At 40.4% G+C, this 17996-nt stretch overlaps 1 protein-coding gene across 6 annotated transcripts in view; it reads right to left on the bottom strand.

The window, feature by feature from the left end:
* Nucleotides 1-17996, bottom strand: part of ZMAT4 (zinc finger matrin-type 4) — a 260600-nt gene that overhangs the window by 50706 nt on the left and 191898 nt on the right. For all 6 annotated transcript variants that reach the window (XR_012666151.1, XR_012666152.1, XM_075123468.1 and 3 more), the window contains one exon: nucleotides 4169-4265. Coding sequence is in view for 4 of the 6 variants with exons in the window: in XM_075123468.1 (XP_074979569.1) it covers nucleotides 4169-4265 (97 nt within the window). In the remaining 2 variants the exon portion in view is untranslated. The remainder of the gene's footprint in view (nucleotides 1-4168; nucleotides 4266-17996) is intronic.

The following is a 17996-nucleotide window of genomic DNA, read 5'->3' as shown; positions in this document are numbered from 1 at the left end:
TCACTACAGGAAACAAAGGGTAGGAATAAATGCTCAGTTTTCAGAATGGAGAGAGGTAAGTAACGGGGTCCTCCAAGGATCTGTGCTGGGACCAGGACTATTCAACATATTAATAAATGATCTGGAAAAGGGGTAAACAGGGAGGTGGCTAAGTTTGCAGATGATACAAAACTACTTAAGATAGTTAAATCCAAAGCAGACTGTGAAGAGTACAAAGGGATCTCACTAAGCTAGGCGACTGGACAACGATAGGACAGATGAAATATAATGATGATAAATGCAAAGTAATGCACATTGGAAATCATAATCCCAATTATACATACAAAAAATGATGGGGTCTAAATTAGCTGTTACCAGTCAAGAAAGATCTTGGAGTCACTGTGGATAGTTCTCTGAAAACATCTGCTTGATGTGCACAAAAAAGTGAACAGAATGTTAGGAACCGTTAGGAAAGGGATTGTTAATAAGACCCTAAATATCATCATGCCACTCTATAAATCTCTGGTATGCCAACACCTTGAATATTGCATGCAGTTCTGGTTGCTCCATCTCAAAAAAGATTTATTAGAAATGAAAAAGGTACAGAGAAGGGCAACAAAAATGATTAAGGGTATGGAACAGCTTCTGTATGAGGAGAGATTAAGATGACCAGGACTCTCCAGTTTCGAAGAGAGACAACTGAAGGGGGATATGATAGAGGTCTATAAACTTATGGATGTTGTGGAGAAAGTAAATAAGGAAGTGTTATTTACCAGTCACACAATATAAGAACTAGGGATCACCCAATGAAATTAATAGGCATCAGGTTTAAAACAAACAAAAGGAAGTACTTCTTAACACAATGCACAGCCAACTTGTGGAACTCTTTGCCTTTATAAACGCCAAAAGTATAACTGGGTTCAAAAGAGAATCAGGTAAGTTCCTGAAGCAAAGATCCATTAATGACTATCAGCCAAAATTGTCAGGGATGCAACCTCATGCTCTGGGTATCCCTAAGCCTCTGACTGTCAGATGCTGGGATTGGACAACAGGGGATGGATCACGTGATGATTGCCCTGTTCTATTCATTCCCTTTGAAGCATCTGGCACTGGCCACTGTCGGAAGGTATACCATTGGTCTAACCCAGTATTGCTGTTTTTACGTTCTTACAGCTACCCTTTGGCATCACAGATGTCACAATTCTTTTGTGCTCCTACACCTCCCCTTCCCACTGGATTATCAGCGACTGGCGATATAGGCCAGGGCTCATGCGAATATAGGGCTTGTCTACACTGGCACTTTACAGCGCTGCAACTTTCTTGCCCAGGGGTGTGAAAAAACACCCCCCTGAGCGCTGCAAGTTTCAGCGCTGTAAAGTGCCAGGGTAGACCGTGCCCCAGCACTGGGCGCTGTTCTCCTCGTGGAGGTGGGTTTTTTTATAGCACTGGGAGACCTCTCACTACACAAGCCACGTTAAAGCGCTGCTGCCTTCCGCTTTAACACGGCTAGTGAAGACGTGCCCCTAACGTAATGGACTTCATGCAAACCAGGTCAACCTCGGGTGTGTCAGGTTCCTCAGGCGGAAAATCCTACAGCAATGCAGTGACTATGCTAAGCTAAGCAAGTCTAAACTAGTGACTGGAGAATGAGAACGTGCAACAAATGGATGTTAGGCTCGGCCAATGGATTTAGCCTAAATTTATGGAATATAAAATATTACCCTAATTTGGGGGCCATTCAAACACATAATGAATAAATAAGATCACAGGAAACATGATTCACACTAGGCACCTTGGAAGGGCTCACATCAGCTGTGGGCATTTTAGGGGGGAAAGGCTGGGCTTGCTCTTTGAGGGAAAAAAAAACAAAGCTCAGAAAAATTACCTCTCACTGCTGGTTTGGCCTGGCCCTGATTTATCCTCCTGAAAACTTCTGAGTCCCCTTAAGCCACCTGAAATGTCTCAGAAACTAAGGACACCTTTTATATCCTGCATGCTGGAGTAATATTGAATACTTGTGCTTGGAACAGTTCCCGAAGCTCAAAGTATATTAAGAGAGATTAGTTCATTACTCTACTCTTTGGAACTCTGTACCTTTATAATTTTATTTTAATAATTTATACAAATTGGCAGAGCAGATCCCCTTCAAGTCTTGGAAAGTTGGCTAACAGGCAATTGCTTTACACCACAGAACAAACATATTCACTTGGAATCCCATGACAGACTCAATGTCCTTCCTGTAGTGAGTGCACGAGAGAAGCTCCAAACTCAATGTACAGTGGTGGCATCTGTACAAGGACTGGAAGTTGTTGGCATGTCAGCTCGGTGGGTTACTGCTGTCCATTTGCTTTTCACATGAAAGGATGAATCTTTCAGGCTGAAGGAGCGGATGGACAGGCAAAGTGGCCTCACAGCTGTTCCCTGGCTTGTCTCAAATACAGAATATTTCAGTGTTTAAGGAGAGAGAACGTTTCAACAGGGTTATGTGACCGAGTCCAGACCCCCATTTCAGCCCTAATCTCATGCAATGGCTTTTGTTTTAGTTTTGAAAAACTTCTTCCTGAATCCACACAAGGCTCTCAGTTCTCACACTGGGTATTTCCTTTCTTCTTTAAAGAAAGTCATAAAATCTACTCAATAGCTGCTTTTGCTTTCTGGCAAAACAATGCTACTCTGTTGGTCAGGTTCCATAATTTTGTCCTGCAGCCTGCCATCCCCTGTGCATCACATCTGTACTCTGTGTCCTATGAATATTAAGGAACCTGCCTGGGATTAGGAACTTTTCTTTGCATTATCTATTGTTTTTATTTTTTGGCCTTTTCCCCCTGCCGAGCTGAAGACACAGATACTGTTTTATTAAGGAGGGATGATATATTTATTCAGAAGGATACTGCAGACCATCAAAGTCACTTAAAGTGTCAAATATCCTTTATAAATTAAAGCACAGACTGCACAGGGCAAAATGCAGACCAGGGTAAATTATGAGAAGTGAAAGTTATGAGTATAAAACACTCAAGCTGTGCTGTAAATTTACACAGCACTTTAGAGAACAGAGATAAGAAACATTCCCTGCCCAAGGAGCTTACAATCTAAAGATGAGATAAATATAAAGCCAGTCATAGGCTAACAGCTCAGGAGAGGGATGGTCTGATGGATACAAATGAAGGAAGGAGGGATTTTCTACAGAGGTGTGACTTCAAGTGAGTACTGACTGGAGAAGTGGAAGTTGTTTAGTAGATGAGGTCAATGGGAGTATTCCATTCCTTTTAATTGTTGTAATATGCTAACCTCCAAACAACCATCGTTACACAAATTCCTCAAACCCAGTTTACCTGGCAGGATTGTCACACTCCTCAGAGCCAGAACTGAAATGCACAAAATCAGCTCAAGTGTCCGGCATCAAAGCATAGCTGGTTTCCTAGAAACCATGATGGTCTGAAAGCAGATTTACACCTGGGTGGAGCCATGAGCATGCATCAGGTTACCATGCGTCTGGTGAGCCAGACCAAAGCCAACCACCACTAATAAAATCTCAGTGAAAGCAGAGATTGAAGTAGAAAACACAGCACAAGATTCTCCATGCAGCTGAAGAAGTGGTTTTTTACCCACAAAAGCTTATGCCCCAAAAAATCGGTTATTCTTTAAGGTGCCCCCGGACTCCTTGTTGTCTGTGGATACAACTTAACATGGCTACCCCCTGATACTTAGCACAAGATTCATTGTCTGTATTTTCAGCTAATTTCATTCTTTGTTTGAATTTTCTCACAGCTCTGCATGCTGGTTTTGGCTGAGCAGAGAAGCATAAGTGCCAAATATACCACCTCTTCCCAAAGTATTTGTGACCTATCTGAAAACAGGACATGCTCAAAACTTGTGAGAAAGCCTGTTCTCATCAGGCTTCCATGCCAAAGAGTGATATCCAGAATGCTTTGTCACAACAAAGCTCTAGAGGAACAGGTAAACAAAGAACAAACATTGCATTTCAGGTTCAAAGAATGCAGTCAAACTGATCTATATTCAGCTCTGCCTCTCTCTCCAGGTACCTACCAATATCTTTGTGTCTATGTTTGTAAATCACTTTGGGATCCTTGGATGAAAGGCATTATGGGAGTGCACAGTGTTTTTCTTATATTTACGTCTATCACCCACACCAGACAGACAGACAAGTACTAATAGGAAAAGTACTCACTTGGTCTGATGTTTGGAGCCCTTCAGATGAGCGTGATACTGTTCTATTGAGTTTAGAGTGACATTACAGATGTTACAAGTGTAACTACGCTTCAGACCTGTGAACAAAACCCAACATGGTTAGTTGCTATGTTAACAACAACAGAAACCAACAATTATTAGAAAAAAGCTGTGCATTTTTGTGTCCTAAAGTGGGAGATACAGCAAACAAGGCTGACCGAGAAGAGAAATCTGTTGTAGAAGAGGCCTGGCTCATTTAAGAATAATCTCTTTTGTAAGTTCTAATACAGGAAGAGCTCTCTCTTGTCCTGCCAACAACTAACCACTTGGGTGGGAAAACACAACAACAATACCCAAGAAATAATGCATATATGCTCAACGGAACTAAGGATTTATGCCCCAGTTTTTTCAGTTGCAATTTGCTATTCTTCTTTCACTCTGCCTGTCTGTACTCTGTGCACAGTGTCTTAGACAGCCATCACCATTCTATACATGGCTTGATCATCATCTTTATATAAATGGCCTGATCTTTTAATTGCTAAATACTTCCTAATGCAGATGAAGCCAGAGAGAACATGGAACAGAGGGAGAAAAGAATCCTTTTCCTTTCAGACTGTGAGATTAACTCCCGCTGGCTCTACGGCCTACCATGTTTTGAATCAAAATGGCAGCTGGATAATATAAGCAAGTATGAAATTCACCCCAAAGAGAATAAGGTTGAAAATAAGAAGGATGGTTTTAAAAAATCCAGCATAATTCTCATTAATTAGAATACACTCAACCCATACATGTCTCTTACCATTTCCAATTTCTTCTCAACAAAACAATTCCCTCCCTGCCAGCTTATGTTCTTATATAATGTCCAGCATTCTGGACTGTAAACATCAGTGGAGTCTGAGCAATAAGGGGGATCATCACTGCAGCCCATGAAGTAGAGTAAATACCAGTCTCCTGTCTATTACTATTATTAGACTAGCCATCTCCCTCCCCCATGATTATGCCACAAAAGTGACTGTATGTTAACTGGTGGGTATGAGAAGTTCCGCCTCTCTCTCTCTTGCTCTCTCATTTTGTTTGGTAGTTGGCACAGTTCAGCGTGACTCATTATTATTATAGCGACAGACAAAATGTTCAGAAGAGCTAAACACACAATCAGGGACAGATCTTCCAAAGGGACCAGCTATCCCATAACCGACCAGATTCGTGGGGTGCAGGTTGACTACTGAGCCCCTTTGAAAATCTGCCCCACATTAGGTGAGCTGATCGCTTGAGTATTGGATCCATGTTGCAGGGTGGCCTATCAAAACCAGAGCTATGCGCTAAGACACATTTATAGTTGGTTGAAATATCTGTCTAGGGCTCTTGATGATGGTGTTCTACTCTTCCACACAAAGCAGTTCCTGACATACTAATTTTAGCTTTCCTGTTCACTGTTGCAATAACAAACAGTAATTGCTATTTATATAGGTGCTACCTGGCTGCCGGTCAACTGAATACCCCTGAACAAGAAACAACATCTCAGTGGGCTCACCAGGGTAAATGTTTTCATGTAGCATGTGTTTTTTAAAAAAACAACACTAACTGATGCCTTTTGCTTTCCATTGTATTGTTTATTCAATTGTTACAGTTAAATGGGGTTTCTTAAGTAAACGTTTAGCATTTTCTCATGATGTAAACTCCGCAAGTGCAGCAGATCAGTTAAATGAGCAAGTAAAGGCAAGAGGAGATAATGCATAGGAATGAGCCACTGTATACATGCTGCCGCTTCACTGAACTAACTGCTCATCTTTTAAAATACAGCACTCATTATGGTCTGTATTTCCTCCTGTAACAAAGTTGTTCCTCTTCAGGGCACGTGCTTAGCTTAAACTGCACTGTTTACCTAATTCACATTTCTGCCTCCAGGTTTAGACTGCAGAGCAGGGAACAGGCAATTAAACAGACAGATATACATTTCAAAAATAGGAAATGCACAAAGATTTATGAGCAAAATTGCAAAGAGAATTTCTCTGCATCTTCATGTGAAAGTCTCCGACCTAAAGAACTAACTAAAATCCAGGAAGTCAACATGTGGCCTGGCCTGGCTGTTCGAAGTGGGCTAAATTGCAATTTGGGCATATAAAATTCCTCTGAATGAGGTCTCAGATGCTCACCATAGAGAAGATGAATTTATTTATTCAAAGAGTACATGCACACACTCCTGTGAGTATGCACAATTTCATAAACGTTATGATGCAAAGTGCAATGCAAAGAGGAGAAAGGTAATAAGGGATGTGCTCTACAGTTACATCTTACTGCAATTTATTTCTGAAGACATGTCTGACAGTAAATAACTTGTCAACTAATGTACAATACAAACACAAACAGGCAGGTTCAGAAGATGGAGGCTCATCTATGCACCCCATAAAAGGTTACTTCACTGTGAAAAACTGAAATAGCTGTAAGGTTAATATAGAAATTTAATCCTGCAACAGCATCTTGATATTTTGAGTGGCAGGCTACTGCGGATTCCCTTCCAATACTGTCCTTTCCAGTCAATATTGTTCCAAGTTGTCTTCTAAAGTTAATGGGCTCAAATGGTTCATGAGTAACATGTAAGCTTCCAGAGCTGTTTAAGGAAAATAGATAATGAGTAGGAACAAAGCTTGAAAACCAGAGCCATCCTGTATCTTCTTGGAGATCCCAGAGTAACCTGTACCCAAAGCTTTGCTCTGAAAGTGAATTTATTTTATTTTTTTGGCCTGGTAAAAATCTCTGTTGCCAAAAATGATTATTTAATTATTTAATTTGGAGAGGGTGCTCACTGCTGTGCAATACACAGAAATAAAGACTGCCCCTGCCCTGAAAAGCTGAAAATCTTCAAATAGGTCCCTAGAAGACAAATTGCACTGGTAAGTTGAGAGGTGGTGATAAAATACACTTTCCTAGAATAGCATCATGCTGTCTGTGGTCTTTCCAGAGTGCCCTACATTAAATTTTTTATTTACAACAGAATGGAAAATCTGCGCTTTGTATTCCAAACCCCATGTATTCAGACATAGTGTCTTGGAGTGCTCCTCCCTTGCCTGGAGAAGATGTTAGGCTGCTTAGTGCATAGCAGATCAAGTAGTTATTTACATACTAATGTTCTCATTTCGTCTGATTGGACAGGTTTTCATCCCAAAACATTCTTTAATGATTTTCTACAACCATGGAATAAAATGATATTGTTGGAGAAGTTTCAGAGCAGCAGCCATGTTAGTCTGTATTCGCAAAAGAAAAGGAGGACTTGTGGCACCTTAGAGACTAACAAAAGCTTATGCTCAAATAAATGTGTTAGTCTCTAAGGTGCCACAAGTCCTCCTTTTCTATTGTTGGAGAAGTTTCCTTAGATCTGCAGAAGGTTACTGACCATGTAGAGCTCAATTAATTTTTGGTCTTTTTCTGTTTTCATAAATGAGTGATCTGGGTCAGGAAATAGGGGGTTAGCTTGGCTCATAATTTTTTTTCATGGCAGAAACCAAAAGGTTATGTTATAGAATAAGCATAAGCATGACAATAACTCTTTGCACCTACAGAATACCTTTCACTGGAGGATTTCAAAGCACTTCAACAAACATTATCTATGCCTCACAACACCCCTTAGTACACCTGTTTTACACCTGGATAAGCTGAGACACAGAGCGGTTACGTGGCTTGTCACAGAACACATCACTGGTAAAACCAGGACGAGAACCCAGAAGTCCGAACTCCCAGTTCTGTGCTCTACTACTCAACAATGTCTCCTTGTAGCAGAATGAGGAAGCTCTTGCAGCTGATCATCATTGTGGGCACATCCCCAAGGATGAAACTGGGCTACCTTTCATTCTCTCTATGAATATCCCTTGTAGGCAACATTATCCTTGGAAAGTGCTAATGCACATGAATAGGCAGTCGCCTGTGAGAGTGGCAATTCAGTTGCAACTATTCAAGTTGACGTGGACAAAAAGACTTGGATAAATTGCAATCCAGGTTTTGTTTAAAGGCTTACTGAATATGCCACCACCGAGGATAGGCCATTTAGGATACAAGGGAGATATCACATAAAGCTTCAAGTTGCAACAGTAACGAATGAGACCGCACAAAGCACAGACATGTACGTGTCTGAATAATAATTAAAGCATCCTGGGCCCATCCATAAGAAAGCTTAACTACAAGCTGAGAGCGCCGCTGTCCTGCCCCATCCGTCGTGGTGCAGTGTTTCACAGCGGCCCTTGCTGGAATGGTTTAGGTACAGCGGTGGGCAGAGGTAGTAAAAGAACGCGGCACAGCCCCAGGTCTGGAGACAAGGGAGTGGGGAGAAGACTGGATCCCTTGCTGCCGGGCCACAGAATGCTGCCAACCACGGGCTTGATCCTGTTCCCATGGAAGTCAGAGTAGGACTGTGAGCACACTGCTCAGGACAGGCAGGAGAAGCTCAGGTGAGGAAAAGGGCAGGATGATTGGCAGCAGCCCTTTTACACCAGCCTAATTGGCTATGGCCTGGCCCTCTCCGCCCTCCCTCACTATAAAGAGACAAAGAAGCGGCCAGATTCCTTCACTATCTCTGGGGTCTGGCTACTGTCCACCCTTGCAGCCAGAAGGAAGACTGGAGACAGGAGCCCAGTAAGGAGAGATTCATGCTCCTATAGTAATGCTGACCACTGCCCAGCGGCAAGAAGGAATTTCTCACCCCTCTTTGGCCTACAGTGCTGAGGTGCTTTTCCCTTAAAGCCTGGGACTGCTCTGAATAGTTACTGGGTAATAATGGCACCTTCTTACTCAACAGATCTGCTCCCTCTGCATAGAGTCCAGTCTGACTCAGGTGCTCAGTCAACAAAGGTAGGAGACTGAGCTGGATCCTGCTCCCTCTTGTGCATCGATGTCAAAAATATTGTTTCCTACGGTATAAGCAGTTTCAACCTGTGCAAAGCTTCTGAAGGAAACTGGGCCACTCAGGTGTTGCTGTAAAGGAATCACACGCAGGAGTATTGGCAAGAAAGTGCTCTTTACTTCATGGTACCAGTCAGTTGGCATTGGTCAAGTTTACAGCCCTTTTACATGGCAAGGGTCAGTATCCCCAGACTCTTAGTGGCTACTCTTACAGTCACTGAGATTATAATTTGGCTAACAGAGCCCTTATTACTGATTTATGAGAAGGAAAGGACTCCACTTGCTTTCAGCTCCTACACAGGGCTAAAAAGAAAAAACTTTCAGTTTGTATGAAAGGAGCAAATTAGGCATGGAGACGATGAGACACAATATAATTCTTAGCATGCCTGTGTCCCAGAAGGAAGGTTCCTTTCTCTTTAAAAAGTACACACAACTCGACTCCATTATTCTTCTCTTTGGAAAAACAGCAGGCAGGTTTCAAAAAGGCATTACAGAAAGTCACTTATGTGAGTCATTTAACATGTTTTCATTGAAAAGGCAGGGAGGAACTGATTATTATATTAAATGCTTGTATCCCTTGTGGACATCCTTGAAAAGGAGATGGTAATCCTAAAGCTCTTTTTCCTATAAGAAAAATTCTACGTAAATGAAATACTTAACTACAGATCCTCATGCTTACAATTTCCCTATTTTGTGGCCTCCTTTAGTATTCTGTGTGTAAGAGGGGCTTTTTCTAGGATTAATCTCTCCCCTCCCTTTAAAAATACTGTATATTTTAAGGTTTCAGAGTAGCAGCCGTGTTAGTCTGTATCCGCAAAAAGAAAAGGAGGACTTGTATATTTTAACCATCTAATAATTTCCCTGGTATCTCAGACTGTATTATCATTGATGGTCTTATTATATTATTATATTATACAATGGTCTTATAGCAAACTGCTAATGCTACAGTAATGTCACTTATATTCCTCAAACAAGAAAATGAAATTGCAGAGTTCGGAAAGGCTCTGTGGTTGGATTTCTGTTTTGCAGCGATTCACTTGTGTGAAGGTCTGAATAGAATATTTTAAGCTTAATTGAAGAGCTCTGTTTTGAAATGCCAGAGTTGTGGAATTTTTAGCTATGGACTGCTGAACTTTGTAAACCCTGTAATAGTCTCTCTGGACTTTCCACACTATTTTTTCCCCAAAGACATAGGTATACAAGTATGCACTTCAAATATTTAAAACTATACAAAATAATTTTAAAAAGTTGCAGTAATTCAGTCAGAATATGTAATATATGGCACCCTTAAATTTGATCTATTTATGGCTAATATATAATTATATAGGGCTTCCCCCCACACTCTGCAGTGAGCCCTATAAAATCACCAGTTCTAACAAAAAAATTCATTTTTGTCTATTACATGTTCATAACAATGTTCTGATTTTCTCTAGTATTTATTATTTTATTGATATGGCTTCTAGTCACTGTGGTATCTAGGGATGATGTTGGTAGACATACAACTGAGAGTATTATTTCAGATTAGAAAATAAGTAGTAGTAGGGATAAGAATTGGAATATTCCAAATGTTAATAGAATTTACTGAACACATGGCTATTTCTTATGGGATTTTAAATTGGTCATGATTTCACTTGGAAATGGGTCAATTTTTGTGCAAAAAATAGTCTCAAAATATGGCTATCTGGCAAAACAGGCCCATTTTTGAATTTGGAATAAAATGCAAACTCAAATGTCAAGTACTTGAATCATCTCTAATTTCAACACTGGAATGATATGGGAGTATGAATTTGGCAGGTTGGCTTTGGGTTTTACTCAGGATATGAAAAACAGAGTGGAAATGAAAAGTCCACCACAGAATCAGATTGAATGAATGCTGAGAAATAAGGCTATTTTTGCTCCCAAGTGGACAACACATCAAGGTAGAAGATTTTACTGATTCAACTTTCTATCCTGAACTTCAAAAGTTAAAAATTTCTGCCATGTGTGATAATTTAGACTTAATGTTTTGCCATTTTTCTCAAGTAGCTTTTCTCCTCTTATTTCTGTCTATATAAAATTAATAACACGTTAAGATCTTCTCTACAAATATTTAAAGGATATTTCATTAGAAATTCATGGTATTTTTAAAAACACTCAGACGACACTGACACTGCCAAATGATCACTGCAGTTCTCAACCAGGGTTCCGAGTTTAGCTACATGGGGCCCACTGTGGTGTGGGGCCCTGAGCAATTGCCCTGCTTGCTGCCCCTTAATGCCAGCCCTTGTTTTTATAAGCAGAAAAACAGTTGTGGCAGAAGTTTGCTCCCAGCACAATAGCAAAACCAAGCAATGTTCTGCATTTATAGCGCAACACTCCCTCCAGAGCTATTAGTATCTATTTCTCCACATCACTGCCAATGGAAGCAAAGAGACCAACATAGCCTTGTGTCAGTGACGGGGGAACAACAAGATTGAATAGTCCCTGCTGACACCAAATGCTCTTTGTTAATCTGTATCCACAAAAAGAACAGGAGGACTTGTGTCACCTTAGAGATTAACCAATTTATTTGAGCATAAGCTTTCATGAGCTACAGCAATGCATCCGAAGAAGTGAGCTGTAGCTCACGAAAGCTTATGCTCAAATAAATTTGTTAGCTTCTAAGGTGACACAAGTCCTCCTGTTCTTTTAGCATATACTAACAGTCTTACTGAATTGTAATTACTTGTGTAGGTGAAAGCACTGCCAGCAATTACAGCTCTTAACTTGGGACACAAAGCTTTTTTCCCCCAGAAGGAAAAGTCCTGTGTCAAAGTTATAGAGTATGATTAATAGCAGAATCCTGTCCTACACATCAGTCAACCAACATGCAGAAGTTTCCAAAGTCCTAAGGCATTCTTAATTTACCTAGGTCATCTCATCCTATACTGAGATTTACAGCTGGGGTGTCATGTTTTCCTCCTGCTAGAATGTTTGATTGTAGAAAGAGTATATTGGTTTATATTAATATACATATTCATTTCAGCATTATATATATGCACACACACACACACACACACACACACACCCCTCTTTTAGATATACTGCTATAAAAAACAAAATTTGCTTGGTGGAAAACAAATAATTGGAATGACATTATGTCATTGGGCAAATTTCATATTATGTGTGCTCCTTGTGTTCATGCTGTGAGTGTCAGAGCCTTTCACTTTACAAATTTCTCTCCCTCTCACTCATGAAGCAGCACACTCATACCATGAGTCAGAGCCCTGGTAGTGCATGTGTGCAAAATACAAACCACAGGCCTGCTGCTGTCTCCCACGGAAGTACATCATAGAATCGACTAGTCCAACCCTCAAAGCAGGGCCAACCCCCAGCTAAATCACCCCAGCCAGGGCTTTGCCAAGCCTGACCTTAAAAACCTCTGAGGAAGGAGATTCCACCACCTGCCTAGGTAACCCATTCCGGTGCTTCACCACCCTCCCAGTGGTTATCTTCACTGGGAGCAAGATCACTGCAGAGTCTTTGGCAGTTCTGAGATTATAAATTTGCTGCCAACATAACAACGTTAACACTTTTTGGCCAAATATAACTCTATTCACCTCTTTTCCTTATTGCTACAATTCAATGACCATTTATTAAAAAGGCAGCATGCCACCGTTTCACGATATCACCCAGAACCATCTAAGTGTGAAAACTGGTGAACAGAGAGAGAATGGCAACTGAAACAAGCAACCTTTCTCAAAGGCAAGAAGACCCTTCTAGAATATTTAAAGGGGTTAAAATAATAAGGAATTCCATCTGACTATTCAAATTGCTTCTTCTATAGATGGAAATAAGAAATTATGTGGATACTAAGAGGCAGAAGAGTCAAGCTTTCCTTTTATTGCAATCTGATTCAAAAATGGAAATGCACAAAAAAAGGAACCCTTGGCCTGTTCATTTAACTGGAAGCCCCTTGGTCATTGGTAATTTAAATGACAAAAGGAACTTGATAACTTTGCAGAGTTAACAAATCAGAGCTTTCCCAGCCTACATAATTGCATTAGTCTGGGGCAAGTTCAGCAAGTGTGTGTATCTTTGTCCTCAACACTGGATGAAATGACAGTTTCAAGGACATAAAAGCAAACAGGTGAATCCAAAGGTCCAGATTTATTTCCCAGTGACTCCAGCTATGTCAGAACATTTAGTAAAAGTTGCTGTAAAGAACGCTGAGTCAATCAGCATTTGAGGTTATGTGACTGCAGCAGACAACTCAAAAGAGCACAACACACTCATTGTGCCATCTAAGCCATTCAATCTTGTCCTGTGCCTCATTTTAGGATTATCTCCTTTGGAGACAGACTGTAGTTTAAGTGCTGAAGGTAATTGGCAAGCTCCAACAGATGTCAAATCAGATTTCTCCGCAAAAATCTTTTCAGAAATCCAACTCTTAAAGCAAGCAAAAATGGGAAGAGAGAAATGCTCCAATCTTTAAACGTGGGATAATTGCTTGTATGTAGTGTGTGGCAAATGAATAGAGTAGTACTGACCCTCAAGTAAAAGTGAAGAGAAGCAATGAGACACTGCTTATTGGACCAGCCCAAGTCCCTCCCTTTCTCAGATGTTGACTGGTTACAGGGACTAGTAATGGATGGATGCACTGATCCTCTATGGCAATTCCTGTGTTGCTAAGAAGCATCTTCAGACCTCGAGAGATTCTTCAGGAGCTTGCATAATCATAGTGACGGAATGACTATACTTCTACTCCTATAAAATTCTGCCTGGAAGCTGCCCTTACCAATAACTTATTCACTGTAAACCATGTTTAAAGCCATTTGGGAGGGAAATGTACCTCCTATATTAAGTTAGGGCCTGGTTTTTTTAAACTTGTGCGTTACACACAGGAGTAGACCTCTCTCCTGTGAGTGAGCAGCCAACTTAAAAATCAACGAGGCTACTGTACTCAGGTGAATAAGGGACTTTCTGATGTTTGCAACTTTAAGTCCCCCAATATGGTGCATATATTACTAGAGAACCATTCAAATTCCTTATTAATATTTCCCGCTCCATACATCACCAAAGATTAATGAATGATAGGTTTCTAAGTTTTCTGCTCTAGCTGACTATTTACTTGGACCAATCATATCCCCTGTCTTCTCTTACTACACAGTCTTCAGCCATCTTGTGGCACCTAAATTTCAATTTGTAACTTTACTATTCTGCAGTCTACATTAGCACAAGTCAGAGACACTGTATTTGTCACAGATATTCTCAAATACACCTCATTGTGGCTCAAGCTCCTTTCTGGTCTGTTGTACATTTATTTCTCTGTAGGGACATATGTGATTATACACACCCTGCTGCTTATTCTTTTTAAACGTATCACTGATAATATGGGTTCAAAGGGGATCATATCTTCTCTAGCACATGATTTACAGCTGTGGATTAGGCAAATATTGGAACCACATAGGATTTTATTATAGCACCAGATAGTCTCTGACAATAATAAGAGCCCAACAAATAGACATGACACACTGAGGTCCTTTCCTAAAACTGGAAATATTGCCTAAGCGGTTATTCTGACCAAGAAAACAATGACATTGGACAGGGAGAGCAAGATTGCACCATTATTGGGATCCTGCTAGGATGTTACAGACACAGTCAGACGTGTTAAATGCACAGCTTTTTAGTGTAATTCTTCATCTCATGGGCAGCATCATGCTGAAGATGCTGATCAGATAACAATGCCTAGCATGCTAGCTAAAATGCTAACAAACAGATTTGTTTTCCACAATGCTGGAATTTTTAAATCAAGCCAATGTATTTACTAGAAATGGCAAGGTCTAATACAAAGGAAGAGTGATGCAAAGATTCTCCCTTCTTCTTAAATATCATTTAGAGGCCTCATCCTGCCTTGATTTTCACCAGATACTTTAAGAGTCATTGCTAGTGGACATAGTGTCCTGGACAAATACTTGTGTGTCCTCTATTACTCCATTCTGCTTCTCCTCTTGAGGAAGCAGACAGTGGACTGGAATGCAAACTCTACTTCTCTACCTATGCTTTAGACTTGAGATGCTTACATTCCTAGCAGTGTGTTATCCCTCATTTGCTAATCTCTCATAATGATAAGTTTATTGTGCAGAAATTTTCACTACATAACAATTTTTTTAAAAAACCCTTAATTCTAATTTAATCCAGCCAAGAATTTTGCCACACACAGTCTGCAGCAATATTGTACATTTAGCTGCTACTGTGTATGCACCAAATGATTCCAAGATCCATTATTCCTCGTTATTTAGTGTGTTCACTTGTATGCATGTAACCGTATAATTTAAGACATTCATTTAGCATGGTTGCATTGCACAAAGGTAATTGCAGCGCAAGACAACCACCATTTTTACACATAAAAATTCAGTGTCAGTGATGTCACATAACTCATCCTCCTGTAAAAGCTTCCCAAGTACTTGTCGATGATACGGGCAGTCATGCTGGAAAGGATACTGCTTGATTTATTCTGCAGTCTAGTTCCGTAAAGATGAATCTCACTTATGTTTTCAAAATTTGTTCCTCCACCTGCCAACCCTCATGCTGAGTCTAAGTTCTACACTTTGAAGTGTTTTGGAAGGTCCTCCTGGACTATAATAGGTTACTTCTCTGTTTTTGAAGTAATGAGTAAGTCTTCCTGTGAACCTGATGAATTACATATTCAAGCTGTTTGTGCACATAAATCCAGCTATTCCTTGTGATTATCAGGTGCTCCTGAACAGTTTTCTGCTACTTTTAAGATCTGAGCAATAATGCCAGGAGAGTGCTGTTTATGTAAAGCTGGGGAGAAATACTGTCTATTTGGAAGGAAGGGTCGCAATCAGCTTACTGATTGTCACTGAAAACAGATGCTGTTGCACAGCAGGAGGACAAGTGCTCAAGAACGTCAAGCATACGACCAATCAGATGTTTTTATGTAAAGTCAAAAGTAAAACTTCCTAAACCAGTAGGTGGAACCCAAAGGTGAAATTCACCCCTCTGTAGACGGTCAGCACAGAACCTATGCACCATTTAAGTTGCCTTAATGCCCTGGTAAATTCAATTGTACATCCATAACTTGTTCCAGATTCCACAGTGGCCATTCCTGAGTCTCTTCACTTAGATTACCTTCATTAATAATAATACTGCAAGAACATGGCATATAAAATCCAGTGGAAACTGTTTACACAGACAGCACAGACCCAAATATTGAAAATGTGTTTCATATCAGTTATTTGCACATTCCTTAATAGGCAAAAATTAAAATTTTACTCTGTTTTTTTGCCAGCAACTAAGGAATCCAATGATAAAGCCCTTGTGGATAAAATTGTGAGTCATATATTGCTTGGAGAAACTTCTACTTGTCTCTCTCCAAAGCAGTAAACTTGAACCTGATTTTAACACGGGCTGAGGATTTTGTTCATTTTCATTCATTTTAATTTCATGCCACTCATAAAAAACTTGTAGCCAAATTTGTACGACGACCTTTGATTAGCAAAAGTAGTTTATCAACAGACTCATCAAAGATAGGTTTCAGAGTAGCAGCCGGGTTAGTCTCTATCCACAAAAAGAAAAGGAGGACTTGTAGCACCTTAGAGACTTTGTTAGTCTTTAGCAGACTCATCAATGTTGAGTGAGCTTCCAGGTGAGGTGCACTGGCTGTGTAGCTCAAAAAAATGGATATTAGATCAGCATCTGTATGCACTATAAAGGATTCTTTGCTAGCTGGCATTTGAGATTAAAATCAGGAGTCATGTACTGAAACTATCATGAGGCACCGTGCTGGATTTCAACAAAATGCTAAACTATTGTTAAGCAAGGGAAAGGCTTACAAGGAATGATAAGGATCAAAAAGATCAATGTAACCAGCTCAGAAACAACACACTTCCCCAATGAGCTAAGCACAGTGGGCCAAATCCCTAGCTGGAATAAATTAGTTCAACTGAAATAGTGTACCAATAATTACATTGGTACAGACCAATTCACGGACGCACCTCACTTTCCATCAGCTGAGGATCTGGCTCAGCAGTAGCATATTAGTTGCACTGTTGCATCTTTTGTCTGTTACCAAGGCACCTCTAGCCAGCAGGAACACAGCAATTTACAGGGATTCCATTTTAGCCTCTTGACCAATATATGCTGGCTAGTACATTATGTTCTATATATTAATGTATCATATCAATAAAATGTATTCTCTGCAGCATATATACATTAGTATGCATGAAGCAGAAAAGCTGGCCTGTATCTTTACTTATCCCATTCTCCTATGCTAAATATCCCATAACACCTTGCATTAAATGAAGTAAGCTTTGGCTTAAATAGATAGGAAAGTTGTCAGGTTTTACCATAACAACAGGCAGGGAATTACTCTCACAGGCCAGTACTGGAATGTCCCAAAGGAAGAGGACAAGACATAGGATTGTTCTACCCTACTACAGGCCTACAAGGTGCCTTCACACTTGGTATCTGGAGTGCAGCAGACATTCAGAATAAAGAGATAAGGGGTACACCCCGGTATCAGCAAAACAAAGCAGAAAGTTGACTGGTTGAACTCTAGTTTCGGACGGCAGCGTGTACCTTTTACCGGTAAACAGGTAGGGTAGAAAAAGATGGCGTTAGGGTTGCAACGGTGGGAGCATGTCTTCTGTGTGAGGTGAATGTAACAATGCTGCATGAAACAGGCTCCCAGAGACTAGTACCAGAGAGAACCTTTTTCCTGTACTACATTGTTATTGACTTAAAGCAATAAACCTGACAGATTCTGATTATTTGGTATATTTCATAAAGAACCAAAGTGTGGTTGCATACACACAGAGATAATTAACCCCTTCTTTGCTTGACTAGAATATAACAGTGCAGAAAAGCATCACTCATGGCATACAGCATCAGCAGCCCTTTTCGTGACAGCATCCACGAAGCTAAGTGAGAACAATACAATTCCTGCAGCGGGGAGA

Source organism: Caretta caretta, chromosome 26, assembly GCF_965140235.1.
Source record: "Caretta caretta isolate rCarCar2 chromosome 26, rCarCar1.hap1, whole genome shotgun sequence".
Classification (NCBI taxonomy): domain Eukaryota; kingdom Metazoa; phylum Chordata; order Testudines; family Cheloniidae; genus Caretta; species Caretta caretta.
The sequence above is the reverse complement of the archived record's forward strand: the minus strand, read 5'-3'. Positions and strand labels throughout refer to the sequence as shown.